Source organism: Manis pentadactyla, chromosome 8 (assembly GCF_030020395.1).
Source record: "Manis pentadactyla isolate mManPen7 chromosome 8, mManPen7.hap1, whole genome shotgun sequence".
In the NCBI taxonomy this organism is placed as follows: domain Eukaryota; kingdom Metazoa; phylum Chordata; class Mammalia; order Pholidota; family Manidae; genus Manis; species Manis pentadactyla.
This window is the reverse complement of record NC_080026.1, coordinates 139,053,191-139,066,833: the sequence shown is the minus strand read 5'-3', so window position 1 is coordinate 139,066,833 and position 13,643 is coordinate 139,053,191. Positions and strand designations below refer to the sequence as shown.

The following is a 13,643-nucleotide window of genomic DNA, read 5'->3' as shown; positions in this document are numbered from 1 at the left end:
TGGCACCCTTACCTACTATGAATAACCCAAGGGAGTAGCTTTTATTGCTACAATTTGAAAGTCCCAAGGACCCTGAATCTGCTCTGATCTGCAGGAGGCACCGCGGGCCTCGGGCGGGCGGCCCAGTGCCCCGTTGGCGCTCCCCTCACCTCACTCCCCTGCGTCTGCAGAACGACCATGTGCCCACTGGTTTTCGCACCAGCCTCCATCAGCCACCGTCCCCGGGGCCCCCAGGGGTAGGTCCCCGTCTTCCTCACCATTGCTGAACGAGTACAGATGACACACGACTGTGCAAATTGAGCTTGTGCTCGCGGATGCAGCATTTCTCTGTAAGGGATTCACACCCGCGCTGGAATCACAGTTATTAAACAGATTCTTTTGAGTGCCTCAGCCACTTTCTTCATCACTGAACTCCGTGAGTCTAATTCACTTTTATTACTTTAGCGTGAAAGGGAAGCTTTATGCCATGATTAGCCATTTTTACCGCCGACAGGAAATCATAAGCTGCGTGTGCCACATGGAGACGACGCTGGTAATTAGCCGCAGAGAAACCCAGCCCCGCCAACTCTAAATGTTAGTCCCCATCACAGGTCCCGTCCTACCGTATCTACTTGAGTAATTAGCTGGGGTAATCTGCTGCTCGCAGGCCCCTCGTTGGGTATCTGTTGTTCAATTAGCTTTATAATGAAAACCTCCCTCATTTTTCTAATTGGATTAGTAATATAAACTCTGGTCTCAGTATATTTTTTTAGCACAACTGTTTCCCAATACTCCATTATGCTAATTATTTATCCTGACCTTTTATTCACACAGGAAGGAAATTTTCTAATTCCCAGAAATTCTAAAATGATTATTCTTAAACTCAACAACTTAAGGATGATTATATATAAATTACAGAGCATTTACTTAATGTAATTATCTGTCACAGAGAAGACGGGCCTCAGGAAAACCCCCGTAAAACTGCACCATGAACCTGCGTGAATGAGGCGACCCCTTACTTCCCGCAGGACCATCTGCTGGTCACCAGGTGCGGCCCCCACCTGCGCTCACCCAGGACCACACGGGGACCATCCCAGCTGAGGGTGTCCACGTCAGGGCACCTCCCCTTCCTCTGGGCCCTGCATTCCTGATGGCACAGCCCCGCTGGGGCCTCAGCTTGGGGAATGGCGGGGCCACAGGCAGCTGCCCGCGGTTGGTAACAGTTTCACCAGAGCACAGCATTTCTTCTTAGGGGATTTATTTCACCCTCAGCTCTCACAGACTCCTGGGGTTCTTTTAGCCTTTGTTGGGATATTGTTTTCAGAGCTCCTGTGATTTAGGATGTTCCTTCCTAACCACTCTGAAATGACACAGCAGACATGAGTACCAGCCCCCGGGGGCCACGCGGGTGGGGCAGGGGCTTCGGCCTCCTGCTGCGTCCTTGTGTGGCTGACTGAGTCGGGTGCTCCTGCCACGTGTAGGAGCATTGACTCATTTGGTCCTGATTATTCAAAGGAATGGTTAACTATTCACACCTACATACCCCATAAAGTACTGGCATCAGTGATGGTGGAAATGGAGAGGCTAACGTTCAGGATGACATTTTAGTGAATCTCACACTTTAATTGCACCTGACGGTCTCAGCTCAGTGCCTGGTTGCTGCTTGGAAAATGCATGGGTATCATTTCATCTCACCTGACTTTCTGAGAGAAAGAATGCAGCCTTATGTTAGTCTAAGTGAGGGAAACCACAGAACCAGCAGGCAGAGGGAAAGTAAATGTTCCTCACAACTAGAATTCACTGGGTTTCATTTCTTTCTTGTAGCTGCTCTGAAGTTGAGATGACACTTTTATAAAAATTCCTTGTGATTTTGCTGTTCCGCCTGTAGGAATTCGGTGCTGTTTTCTGTCCGTCTAACAAAGCGCTGACGTCTGTTAGATACGATGCAGCTAAATAAGCTCGCCTGGATCTTGGGTCTGGGCTCATGCTGGCACTGGTGGCGCCCACATTTTCTAATTGAAAGCAGTTTGTTGTTTCTCTTCAAATTCTATCCATCATGAACAAGAATCAAGTGTCCCAGTCACCGATTTTTTTCTTTTTAATTTTAGAGACTAAATCTTCATTTCTTCTGGGTGATGGAATACTAAAACATTCTTCATTTTCTAAATGGAGACACACGGTGATTCTCAAGCCCAGCTGTGCGGAGAATCACCTGCACTCCGTGAGCAGCCGCAGGACTCTGCCCCCAGCTAGATGCTCTGCAGGGGGCTCTGCCCTGAGGCAGCCAGACACCGCTAGGTCAGTGCCCATCACTTCCTGCTGCCTTCAAGGGCCTGGGGTGAGCCAGCTCCAGTTGCACCCGGGCCTGCACAGCTTCAAGGTGCTTCACCCCAGTGTGGTGTTCTGGCGGCACAGCGGCTCCAGCCACTAGGTCAGCTCGTTCCTCGAGATGAATCCAATGGGATTTCCCGCTCAGAGTTGCAGCATCTGGAAACAGTCTCTTGGCTGGCGCTGCGGGCTCTGTGTTGCCAAAGAAGATAGGTTAACCAGTCTGCGATAGTGAGGGGGCGCCTCTGTCTGAGCTCCTCAGCCCCGAGTGCTGACCCGTAGTTCTGTGTCCTTGGCATGACCACTCAGGCCCCGTGCTTGCTGTGCTGAGCAGGTCAAAACCGCCCGGCTGCTGCAGGTGGGTCTGTCTGCAGGAGGTGGCTATCCTTTCCTTGGTTGCCTGTAACTGGAGAGGAGGGTTTCCATTTTTTAAAAAGTGCTGTCCTCTGCTTTCTGTTGAAAGGACCCTCCATCGATACTTGTGGCAGGAGAGAGCAGCGCAACCAAAGGCAACAGACCGGTGGCCTCTACGCCTGTGCCTGGATCCCCCTGGTAAGAAGCCCAAGGACTGTGAGCCAGGACAGCCGGCCTTGTCTTGTCCCCGTATTTGCTCACTGTTGCCAAATGCATGCTCCTTAGGTAATACTGTGTTTTAAAAACTAATTTGCAACTTGTGGCTGATGTAGTTCTATACTATTGTCACATTCTGCAGAAAGAAAAATATCATTTAAGTGATAAGTTATCTGCTCCAATACATTTGCGAATATGTATTAAAGCAATGCTGTTGTGTATATGTTGGTGGAGGACGGTGTCTGAAGAAAATGTAGCTTGCCTGAAGCCTCAGAGGACTTTCTCCCCTTGCAAATGGTAACTAAATGGCTCTTAATTACCGACGCTCTGGACCCTCTCCTCTTGCCCGATGAGGATTCTCCATCTGTGAGTGAGCTGTACGCACCGTGCCCCCCATGAGGGATCACAGACTTTGCTTTTTTAAAGACATCCATCTGTAATGGAGTAATTTGGAGGCAGAATAAAAAGGTTATTATAGTAAAAATGAGTTTTAAAACCTGAAGATCAGAGTGCAGGTTACAGCTGGGAGGAACAGCTCATTTCCGCACGGAAACAGCAGCTGCCGGCGCCAGCTTCACGTGCCATGTGGGTAGGACAGCAGCCTCCCCTGGTGTCCCTGGCGACTGGTGCCCACCCTGGCCAGGCCTCGGAGCTCCTTTCAGCATCCTCACCTCCCCGGGACTGGGGTGGGTGTGCGAGAAGGGAAACCTGTGATCGCGGGTCTCCCTGGGGCCAGCCCTGCCCCCAGGGGGCGCCTCACCAGCAGGAGCCCGTGCAGGGGCAGCAGGCTACTTGGGAATAAATGATGCTCCCATTACTCGGCAGAGTCCACGGCTGTTAAGAGCTTGGTGCCAGGAATCAAATGGGGGGCAAAGGTCGAGTGCGTGTTTTTTATCCTGCCGCAGTGCTGCTGGGGTCTTCTAGATCCAGACTCTCTCAGATATGTTTTTAAGGCGGGTTTCTTTGACACAGTGTGTTTGGGGGATCGGGATAAATTCAGCACGGGTGTGTGGCCCTGTCACCCTACGTTGGCTGCCCTGCCCTCGAGGGACTATATAGGTAGAAGACATGACCTTGAGCACTAGAATGTTCTAATTGTGGAAGCTGTTATTTCCTTCCCTAATAACACCCAGTCAGGATGCAAGATGCAGAAGGCTAAATGGATGCAGGAAAGCGCGGTGTCCCTTGGCCACTGCTACCGGCTCCCAGTGTGGGCCCTTTGCTGACAGATCAGCGCGAGCCTGGGCCTCTGGCCCCAGTGGAGGCTGAGCAGCAGCCTGCTCCCCAGCGTCTCCTCTCAGACTCGGGGCAGGGTGGGGAAGGTGGACCCTTGGGATGCCCAGTGGGGCTGCAGGAGGACAGGGGACACTTGCACTGCCTGGTCCGTCCCATGGGGTGCGCCTTCTGAATCGCGTGCGGCATCTCCCAGGTGAGGGACCTGCCCTCGCTACCCGTTCCTGCCTTTCTGACTCAGGGCCAAGTGAAGGAGAGGTTCTGGCTTGCTGGGCCCCTGTTGGGCTGGAGACGTGAGTGCTGAGAGACCCCCACTCCCCCATAGAGGCTGAGTTCGCCCTTCCTGAAGAGCGGAGGGGGTGCCCTGGCCTTGCAGTGAAGGGGCCGCCTCCAGGCCCCAGCTGCTCCGGGACCTCACTCTCTGACTGAGAAGTGACCCCACGTGCAGCGGCTCTGGCGTCCTCATTAGTCCTGGCACAGCGCATAAGGAAACCTCGGCAGCCCTGCGCCGTGCTGCCCTGCAGCCTGCCACCAGGAAGAGCTCCTCTGTTGCGTGGAGCCAGGCTTGTCCCATGCACCGACTCACAGTGCCCACCACTGGGCTGTTCCTGGGGCTGGTCAGCAGCCTTTACTCAGAGCCCTGTGGGTTCTCAGGGAGATGAGGGGCAGGGACCCACAGCAGGTGCAGGAAGGCCAGGCCCACTGGCCCAGTCCCTGCCGGTCAGCACCCTTGAACCAGGCGGGCGGTGCCTTGGCGAGGCAGGTGAAGTTGCAGGGCGTGGCTGCCTTCACCTCCAAGGAGGGATTAATGTGGAGGCCCTTTTCCTGGAAGGGCAGTGGGAGGCGGCAGGGTGACGAGGAGGTGACCCAGGGGGGCCTATGGGTCCCACAGGCCCTGTCACTGCCATGGTGACAGCGGAGGGATAGGGTGGCCAGGGGCTTGGACTCTTTCAGAGTGAGCCTCTGCTTCTCATGGCCAAGCGCCTGGAGCTCCTGTCCCAGTCTGGGAGTCTGTTCTTGCTCTTCCCTGGTGGTGTGCCACTCGTCACCCAGCTGCAGGCCCCAGCCGCCTCGGGGAGCGGACCCTCAGGAGGGAAGGTGTGGGCCCAGGCTTCCAGCCTCCAGGACTCAGCCTGACCTCACAGCAACACTCTTGCAAGGAAACAGGCTTTCTCGTGGTTCTAGAGGATTCCACGCAGGCAGGGCGGCCAACCTGCCGGGCTCCCGAAGGCTCGGGAAGGACCCTCTTGGTCATCGCAGAGCTGTGGGGTGGCTGGCAGCACAGTGAGGAGGAAGCACCGTGCTTTGGGGTCTACTCACAACCTGTGAAATGGAAAAGAAAGTGTGCTCACTCCTGAGTTCTTCATTGCGGTGCCATTTTTACTAAACCAGAGCTGAGAAATGGCAGGTTTGGTGGACAGCAGGTTAAGCTGAGGCCCCAAATTGTGGACGTGGAGTTGTGAGGACGACACTGGCTTTCACGGGGGGAAAGGCCGGCCCCTTAGAAAATACGCTGGAGGGTGATGGGAAAGTATGAGGTGGTTCCGAAGTGATGAGAGAGGAAGGTGCTTCCCCTTGTTCTTGGCCGGCGCTGTTCTGTGCGGGCAGCCGGGTGACACACGAGGGATGTGAAAGGCAGCGAGGAGTGCCCTTAATCATTCTTAACTGTGTGGTGCTCGCTGCTGTTGTAATTGCCAAGAGCTGGCCAGATGCACACCTCCTAGAAAACGTCATGTCCCACTAAGCCCTTCAGAAATGCAAAACGAAGGCCCTGACAGCGACTGAGCCAGAGAGAGAGCCGCCTGCTTCTGCCTTGCAGCTGCGTCAGCCGGCCAGCGACGGGGCTTCAGAGCCCGGGGGACGCTCATGGGCAGCTCTGCTCACAGAGCCGTCCAGCCTGCTGCACTGCAAGTTGAAGCATGTGATCATCTGACGCACCACATTTTAGGAAGAAAAGGGAAGTGAAGACTAGGTATGGACCTACATAAAAAGTGATGCCTTATCCACCTCTAACTGGAAGGCTGAGCATGTATGTGGCTTAGCTTAGTTCAGTGTTATTTGAACTATTTTTTCAAATCTTCTCTTGTTTTCAGTGATAATACAAGAAGAGCAGAGTTTAGTCTCTTTTGGAATGTGTATTTCTCTTCCAACTCCTCTTTCTTCTTTATAGGTTTTGACTTTTGAGTCAAATGGGAATTTTGGGAAAATTAAACTGCTGTGTTATTAAGAAGTAATTAAAATGCTTTTCCTTGAAGATGGGAGAAAACATTGAAAGTAAGTGTTAAAAAAAAAGCTTAAAGTCAGTGAGCTTCTGGCTTAAATGGCAATAAATGGCAGTACCAATGATTAATTAACATTTTTAGATTCTTTCAAAGGCTGTAGACTTTGAAACTGTTAACTATTTTTGTGAAGTTAAAAAAATAAACATTGGTTTCAAATAACATCATTTTCCAAAAAAACCAAGATTGATGTAGTACAGGTTTTAATTTAGGTCAGTGAGGTATTAATAGCAAAACCTCGGTCTTCTTTTAAAATGACCTAAGAAGACGTAAAGTGTGCTTAAAGAAAACAGGAGAAATGCCACGTCAGTCAGAAAGCTGATGCCTTCAAAGGTGCCAGTGCCCAGCAAGGCTGATTCCTGTTCTTACTATAGGAAGGAAAGGGTAACAGTTACCCATTATCAGAGTGCCCTGGTGAGCTCATGATGTTAGTGAGTGATTTGTGTCGTCATGGAGAAGCCAGTGGCTGACTTTACACCTCTGCCTTGGAGGTAGGAGGGTGGCCATAGATAAATTAAGCCAATAAGAAGTGTGCTTTTGTAGAGCCGTTGTACATGCTAAGCATGGGGGACAAGCCTTTGAACAGTGGATTCGTGTTTCAAGATCCCAGGTACACTCTTTGGTCTTCTTGCTTTTATGTTAAAAAAGCATGTCTTTACTGACTTTGTTCAGTGTTATTTGAATTATTTGTCACCTATTGATGACATCTCAATGATTAATTTATTAGGTGTCATATTTTGAGATAGGTTCTCTAGGTTTTTCTAACTATGGATATGGATATGCCTGGCTTTAGAAGAATTAGTATCAAAAATATGTTGTTCTGGGATGAAGTTAGATGAAGTTGTTTGCAGAGAAAAGAAAATCCCCCAAAAACATCATACATATGGGTGACGTTTGACAAGAGATGTTTGACATGGGTTTCTAAGAGATGCTGCACGGGTCACATCGGGGCACGTCTGCTTTCGCATGCCATTTCCTCACACACAGTTGCATTGTGCCCACTGAACTTCTAGCACACCCTCAGAATACATGCCACTGAACAGCCAGATGTCACTCTGTTCCCTTGGCACTTGAGTCTTTCACTATTTTAAAGAAGGGACAGGTGAGACATTACTTGTTGGGGAGGGTCCCTAATGTTCAATTAAATGTCAGAGGGGCCCGGTTAAGGCGGCAGTGGGTGTTCACATGATGAAGTGCCACCTACAACCACATGGGAGCCCAAGACAGCGATGGGCTTCCGGGAGCCACTGTTGCCCTGGCTTGTGCTGGGCAGGTTGGTGACTCGGGCCACCTTCGCCTGGGCAGGGAAACCAGCGGGCAGGGCTTGGCTGCAAGGGAGGCCCGTGTGTGGTTTAAGTTGCAGCCCCAGTGGATGAAACGGACAGGAACTGCACTCTGATCTCCAGGGACCGACTCTCCTGGCAGCTGGCCGCCGCGGTCCACACGGACTCGCCTCGAAGCTTTGTTCTCTGGAGACAGCCTGGGGTCCTGGGCTGTCTTCTGATGCTGGGGACAGGCTTTCTGTGGTCTGTGTCTTCTTCCTGCCAGGCTGGAGCCCCCAGCACGTGCCCATAGGGCCTGGCATTTCTGTGCTGTTCATTTGAAAATGGGAAAGGCGTTTACGTGCAGTAACTGAGGACTGATAGATAAAATCTTTCAAGAGTTATGCAAGGAAGCTGAAGCGATGGTCTTCGGGAACACGGACACGTGGACACAGGTGTCCTTGAATCTTGGCCGTCAGCAGCACTGCCCTCGTCGGGGGAGCGCAGCTGAGACACAGTGGAGGACAGCTGCCTCCCCGCTGTTACTCTTTCTCCGTGCCATCGCACGTGGCGCTCGCGCAGGAGGAGGATGGGGGGCCGCTTCTCCCCTCAGCAGCACAACAGAGTGAACGGTGCTGAGCTTTTGCTCTGGGGGTTCCAGGCGCCACGCACCTCAGCCGTCCTGACTTTGCTAGGCAGCACCCACACTTCCTGGCATCTAGAGGAGCTGCTCTGCAGATGGCATGTCACTGTCACCGGCCTGAGACAGAGATGGCAAGACCCCAGTCCCAGAGCGGAGAGCTGTGAAACTACACGAGGCGTCCCCAGGGCAGGGCCTGCTGCCCCTCCCTGGGGTCCAGGCAGAGCGTCTGGTCCTCGTGTCTTCTTCACTAAGCGGTGGTGGGCGCTCTGGCAAGAGCTGGTGGACTGAGGACAGGCTTAGGGGTGTGCAGAAAATACGCCTGCTCTCGGGACTCCGTGGCAGCCTGACTTCACTCTGACGCCAGGTACCGGACCCCCACGTGGAGCGGTCCTGCAGCACCTGCCGGGTGCCCTGCTCACCTGGAGATGGCTCAGACCCAAAGGTGACTGGCTCAGTCCCACGAGACTGCTCCCGCTTCAGACCTTAATCACAAACCCTGGCTGTCACCCACGCTTCTGACCTACCGGCCAAAGAGGTTCCCATGGCCCCCTACTTGGGTTTAATTAATTTAATGGAGCAACTCACAAACTCAGGAAAACTGTTTACTTACTGGAGCGCTTATTATAAAAGGATATTATAAAAGGATATGGCTTCAGAACAGCCAGTTAGAAGATACACAGGGCAAGGTGTGGGGAAGGAGCCGGAGCTCCCACGCCCTCTCTGGGCGCAGTGCTCCCTCCAAACCCCCACGTGCTGACCGGTCCAGAGGCGCTTTGGACCTCCTTGGGTTTCTGTGGAGGCTTCGTCACACGGGTGTAACTGATTAAACCTTTGGCCCTTGGATCAATTCAGCCTCCAGCTTCTCTCTCCTCCCCGGAGGTCAGGGGGCAGGACCGGAAGTCCCGGCCCTCTCACCACTCACTGGTCAGCCCCCCTGGCAGCTGGCCCCTGCCCTGAGGGGCTCTCCCATGGTCGGCTTGTCCACGTGAGTGAGGCGCGGCGGAAGGGTCCTGTGAGGTGACGGGCTCCCCTGCACCTTCCTCTCTCTCCTCCCATCCCTCAGGAGATGCCGAGGGTCCGAGGAGCTCTGTGCGAGAAGTAGGCACGAGACCCAATTCCTGTTGCTCATTATGAACCCCATGTGACAAGGGGGAGGCTGAAGGGAGGCCCCGCTCTCTCCGCCCTTTGTGTCTGCAGGCCCCACCGCCCCTCACCCAGCTGCCCTGTAGACACACCAGCGCTACTGGGTCCTGTCCGGGCAGCTCCTTCCCGGACACGGGTGCAAAGAGGGAGCCGAGGGAGGGAGCAGAGGGCGCAGATGCTGCCTCCTCAGTTCTGAGACCTCGGCCCTCGGGATGCACCCAGCGAGCAGCAGCCTTGTCCTCTGTGGGGCACAAAAACAGGTGGAGAGAGGAACCCAAAGTGTGTGGGGCGGGAGGAGGGGCAAGGCAGGCACCCCTCTCCCTGCGGGCTGAGCGGCGCTTGGAGAGAGGGGCAGAGGCGTCCTGCACCCCTTCAGCTTACAAATGCTGGGGCTTGCTACTTGAGGGTGGCTGTGGCAACCCTTCTGTACAACAGAGTAGCAAAAGCCCAATTTTCATTTGACAAAATCCCGATCTTCATCTATTAGGTCTGCTAAATTTGGATGTTCTGCCCCAGACTTAAATAATGCTGATGCACTAATTATATCCTCAGGGACATGGGGACAGTTAAAGAGAAGGAAAGTGGCAGCCGTCCAGAAGAGACACAGCAATTCAAGAAGGGGAGCGTTTACATGTTACTTAAAGTGTGCATAAAATGATACATAAAATTAATTTTGCATGTTACTGCTGGCTCCATCTAGTTGAAACCAACTGTAACAAGTGGATAGGCAGATTTCTCCTGGTGAATCACATTTATTTACCCTGCCACCGTCTGTTTGGTTCAATTCTACACGTGTCCCCCCTGCACAGGAATAGGGCTCTTTGCAGCCTGGATGGAAATGTGTACCCTGTTAATCACCATCACTGGCGCTCCTCTGGTAATAATCCCCTGTCGAGTCCAAAATGAGCTCCTCTTTCCCCTTCCTTTGGGAGCTCTGCAGTCGGCATGAGGGAGTCCCTACCATCTGGGGCCGCTCAGGGCCTGGGTGTCCCGACGTTAGGGTGTCACATGGGCGCCTCTAGCCCAGTGCTGGGAGCTTAGGGTCAGTGTCCCCAAAGAGGCACATTCACAACAGAGACTGACCAGGGGTCGGGGGAGGATTGGGCCAAATAAATCCTTGGATGTAAAGCCTCATTGTAAAGTTAGTAGCAATGCTTGGAGTCAGAGAGGAAAACTGCTCAGGAATTTAGTGAAAAACTGACCCTTGTTCACCCGATGAGGACCCCTCGGGGCTTCTCTGCCTGCGGCCTCTGGGGGGCATGTCTTCTAGCATCTTAGTATTATCTGCCCCTCTGGGGGAGCAGAGGCAGCACAGCAAGGTCTCTGGACACCAGGCTAGCAGCCTCCACAGAGGCTCGTGGGAGAAGCAAGCTCCTTGAGCTCATCTGTGGTCAAGGGTTGTTTGGTTTTCTTTGGGAAACTAGGACACTGGGAGGAATTCAGGTGTGCTCTCAGGTGCTGCCGGGGCCACCCTAACCTGGGCAGCCCCCTCTTCCCTCCAACAGAGGAGGCCTGTGCTTACTGTCTCTCTCACCATCCAGCTTGGCCTTGAGGGTGCTTCAGCATCCCGACCTCTCTGCTGCATGGCTGCCCATACACCATCTGCCCAGACCCACCTGCTCGGCTCTATCTGCCCAGACCCGCTGGCCTGCCTTCAGCCCAGTGTCAGGTCAATATGAGGTCTGTGGGTGGCAGCCTGGGGCCCAGAGTGGAAGTCCCGCCTCTCCTAACCCTGCAGCACCACACAACAGGGCCCTGGCCTGTCCCGAGCTGAGCGCTGTGTATCGTCACTCACCTATCTTCAGCTGCTTCTTACTCGCACATCCCTGGCCCTTCCCCTGACCGGAACCTTCTCAGGACCCAGCACCCTGCCCCAGGTGCATAGGAAAACTAACGATTCCTGTAAACCACCTAGCAGCCAGTCTGCTCCGGGGTAGGACAGCCTCCCAGAGCCAGATGGGGGGGCCTTGGCTGAGCTGAGGTGGTCCGACTTCATGCCTCTGGGGCTGACCCAGAGCTGTCTCCGCTCTGTCTCCGCTCTGCAGCCACCTTGCATCTGTGTCTCTGAGGCTGCCAGCTTCTTAATAATTCTCCCGTGAAATACTGTGTCTGCTGTGGGATGAATTTACGCGCCCCAGGACATTTCCACATCAGTGGGTGACTTAACTGCCTGCTTCTCTGTGAGCTCTGAGCATTGTTGCCACTGTGACAGTGTCTGTTTGGTGAGATCAGGTCCTGGCTTTGAAATTCCCAAGTGCAGGTCTTTTAGGGAAGAGGAAGGCAGTGGGAACAGGTGGTCCCAGCACAGACACCACCAGCCACCTCAACTGCTGGACAGTGTCTGGGAAGACTCCCCTTTGGGACTTCTGATCAGCTTCCTGGAAGCAGTGCCCACAGCAGGGATCCGGATCCTGTGAGTTACTAAGGAGTGAATTCCAGGAGGGGAGAGGCAGCAGTAGGGCAGGTGCCAAGAGAGGATGTGGTCTCAGCTGGAGCTGAGCCTTGTGGTGGCTGGGACCATGACCCATCCCACCCTCACCCCAAGTCAGGCAGGTCGGGGCTGCAGGCTGCCCCCGGTGAGACAGTGACTGGCTGAGCACAATTAGCTGGAGCAGGTGCGCCCAGGGCAGCCATGCCCGGGGAGCTGGGGTGGGTGCACCTGCCGGTGAGGGCGGTCCACAGGAAGGCACCGCAGGGGCCGTGATGGGGGCCGGCACCGCACGGGGAAATCAGGATGGAGAAGAGATGCAAATAAAACTCAGAGGGACTAACGAGATCATCTGGGACTGCACCCTATTCCCCCCATCTTCCTTTAAAATGAGGCCCCGATTTCCTGGGCAGTGGGTTCACTGCTGAAGGCCCTGCATAGGCAGGGAGGCTGGTCTCCAGGCCCCTGCACACCCAGCTGGCTTCCTCCCTTCATGCTTCCAGAGGAGGGGACATCGGGCAGCGCAGGGGGGACGCTGCAGGTGACTGTGCCATCCCAGGTCACGGTGGGGGGGCGGGGGGCCTGGGCAGCACGATTTCCTGCCTGGGAAGCTGTTGGCCCATTAGCAGCCGACCAACCTGTGTGCGCACACAGCCGTGGCAGGAGTCTGCTCGGGACCTGCTTCCCCTGCACCGCTAGTGGTCAGCTGCCTCTTCTCTGACGTGCACCGCAGCACTGGTCAGTCAGAGCCGGAGCAGAGCCTGCCTTCCTGACAGGAGCCATGAAGCCCCCCACTCCCAGCCCCCCAGGAGCAAGGCCCGCTGAGTGGGTGCTGAGAATAAGTGCCGAGTGTTGCCAGGGAGCCGTCCTCAGACCAGGAAGCTCTCCATCCCAGAACCGTGGGTGGGAGGGAGGGGCCGGGTCTTCTGGCGGGGCTTCGGGTCCCTGCTGACCCGGATTCTGTCAGGAGGCCTCATGCAGTGCGGAGCTGCGCGTGATTTACAGCAGGACGCAATTACCTTCAGCTTTGTACTCAGTAAAACTCCTCGTGCCAGCCGAGCCTGGCTCTGTAAGGGCACACAGCCTCCTGCCAGGCTCACCGAGGCTAGGCATCTCCTGCCTGGGCTCACTAGGGGCAGGGGAGGGGCCAACCGTTGTGCCAGGTTGCCAGTCTTCCCCTGCACTCCCTGGGCAGCCCCCTGCCATCCTGCCTCTGACACATGCCTTGCTTCCATTTCTCTGAGGCATGGGGGATGCTAGAGGAAAGATTTCCATTCCAGCTCCACTTGTACAGGGATGGAGCTGAGGCCACTAAGCATGAGGCCAAGCTCTCAAGGTCACTTGAAGGTCAGGGGGGCAGATCTAGCCCTGGAGAGGATGTCCTCCAAGAGGAAAGGTTACCTTCCATCTGTGATGAGCAGACCAGCGGCAGCCAATGCCCAGGGGCCCAATGCTCGGGGTGTGGGTCATGGCCGGCTGGATGCTGGGTCCTCATGCTGCCACCCAGGACTGGAAGAGACAGGGTGAACCCCACTGACTACCCAAACGCAGAGCCAGAGTGGCTGTCTCATGGTCTTGGAAGCCAGACGTCCCACAGCGACCTCACGGGACTGAAATCCAGGTGTGGGCAGGGCTGCACCCCTTCTGAGGCTCAGAGAATCTCCTCGACTCTGGCGCTTGGAGAGGTGCCTATGTTCCTCGACTCCCTCAGCTCTAAGGCTGGCGGTGCACCTCCTTCCAGCCTCTCTCCCTCTCCGTGCCCCGTGTGTGCCTGTGTG

General features: G+C 54.7%; 1 protein-coding gene across 1 annotated transcript in view; it reads left to right on the top strand.

Annotated features, from left to right (window-relative positions):
• The window catches only part of TCERG1L (transcription elongation regulator 1 like), a 174,037-nt gene that overhangs the window by 115,808 nt on the left and 44,586 nt on the right, over positions 1–13,643 (top strand). The window contains exon 6 of the mRNA XM_057506491.1: positions 2,771–2,859. Within this exon, the coding sequence (XP_057362474.1) occupies positions 2,771–2,859 (89 nt within the window). The remainder of the gene's footprint in view (positions 1–2,770; positions 2,860–13,643) is intronic.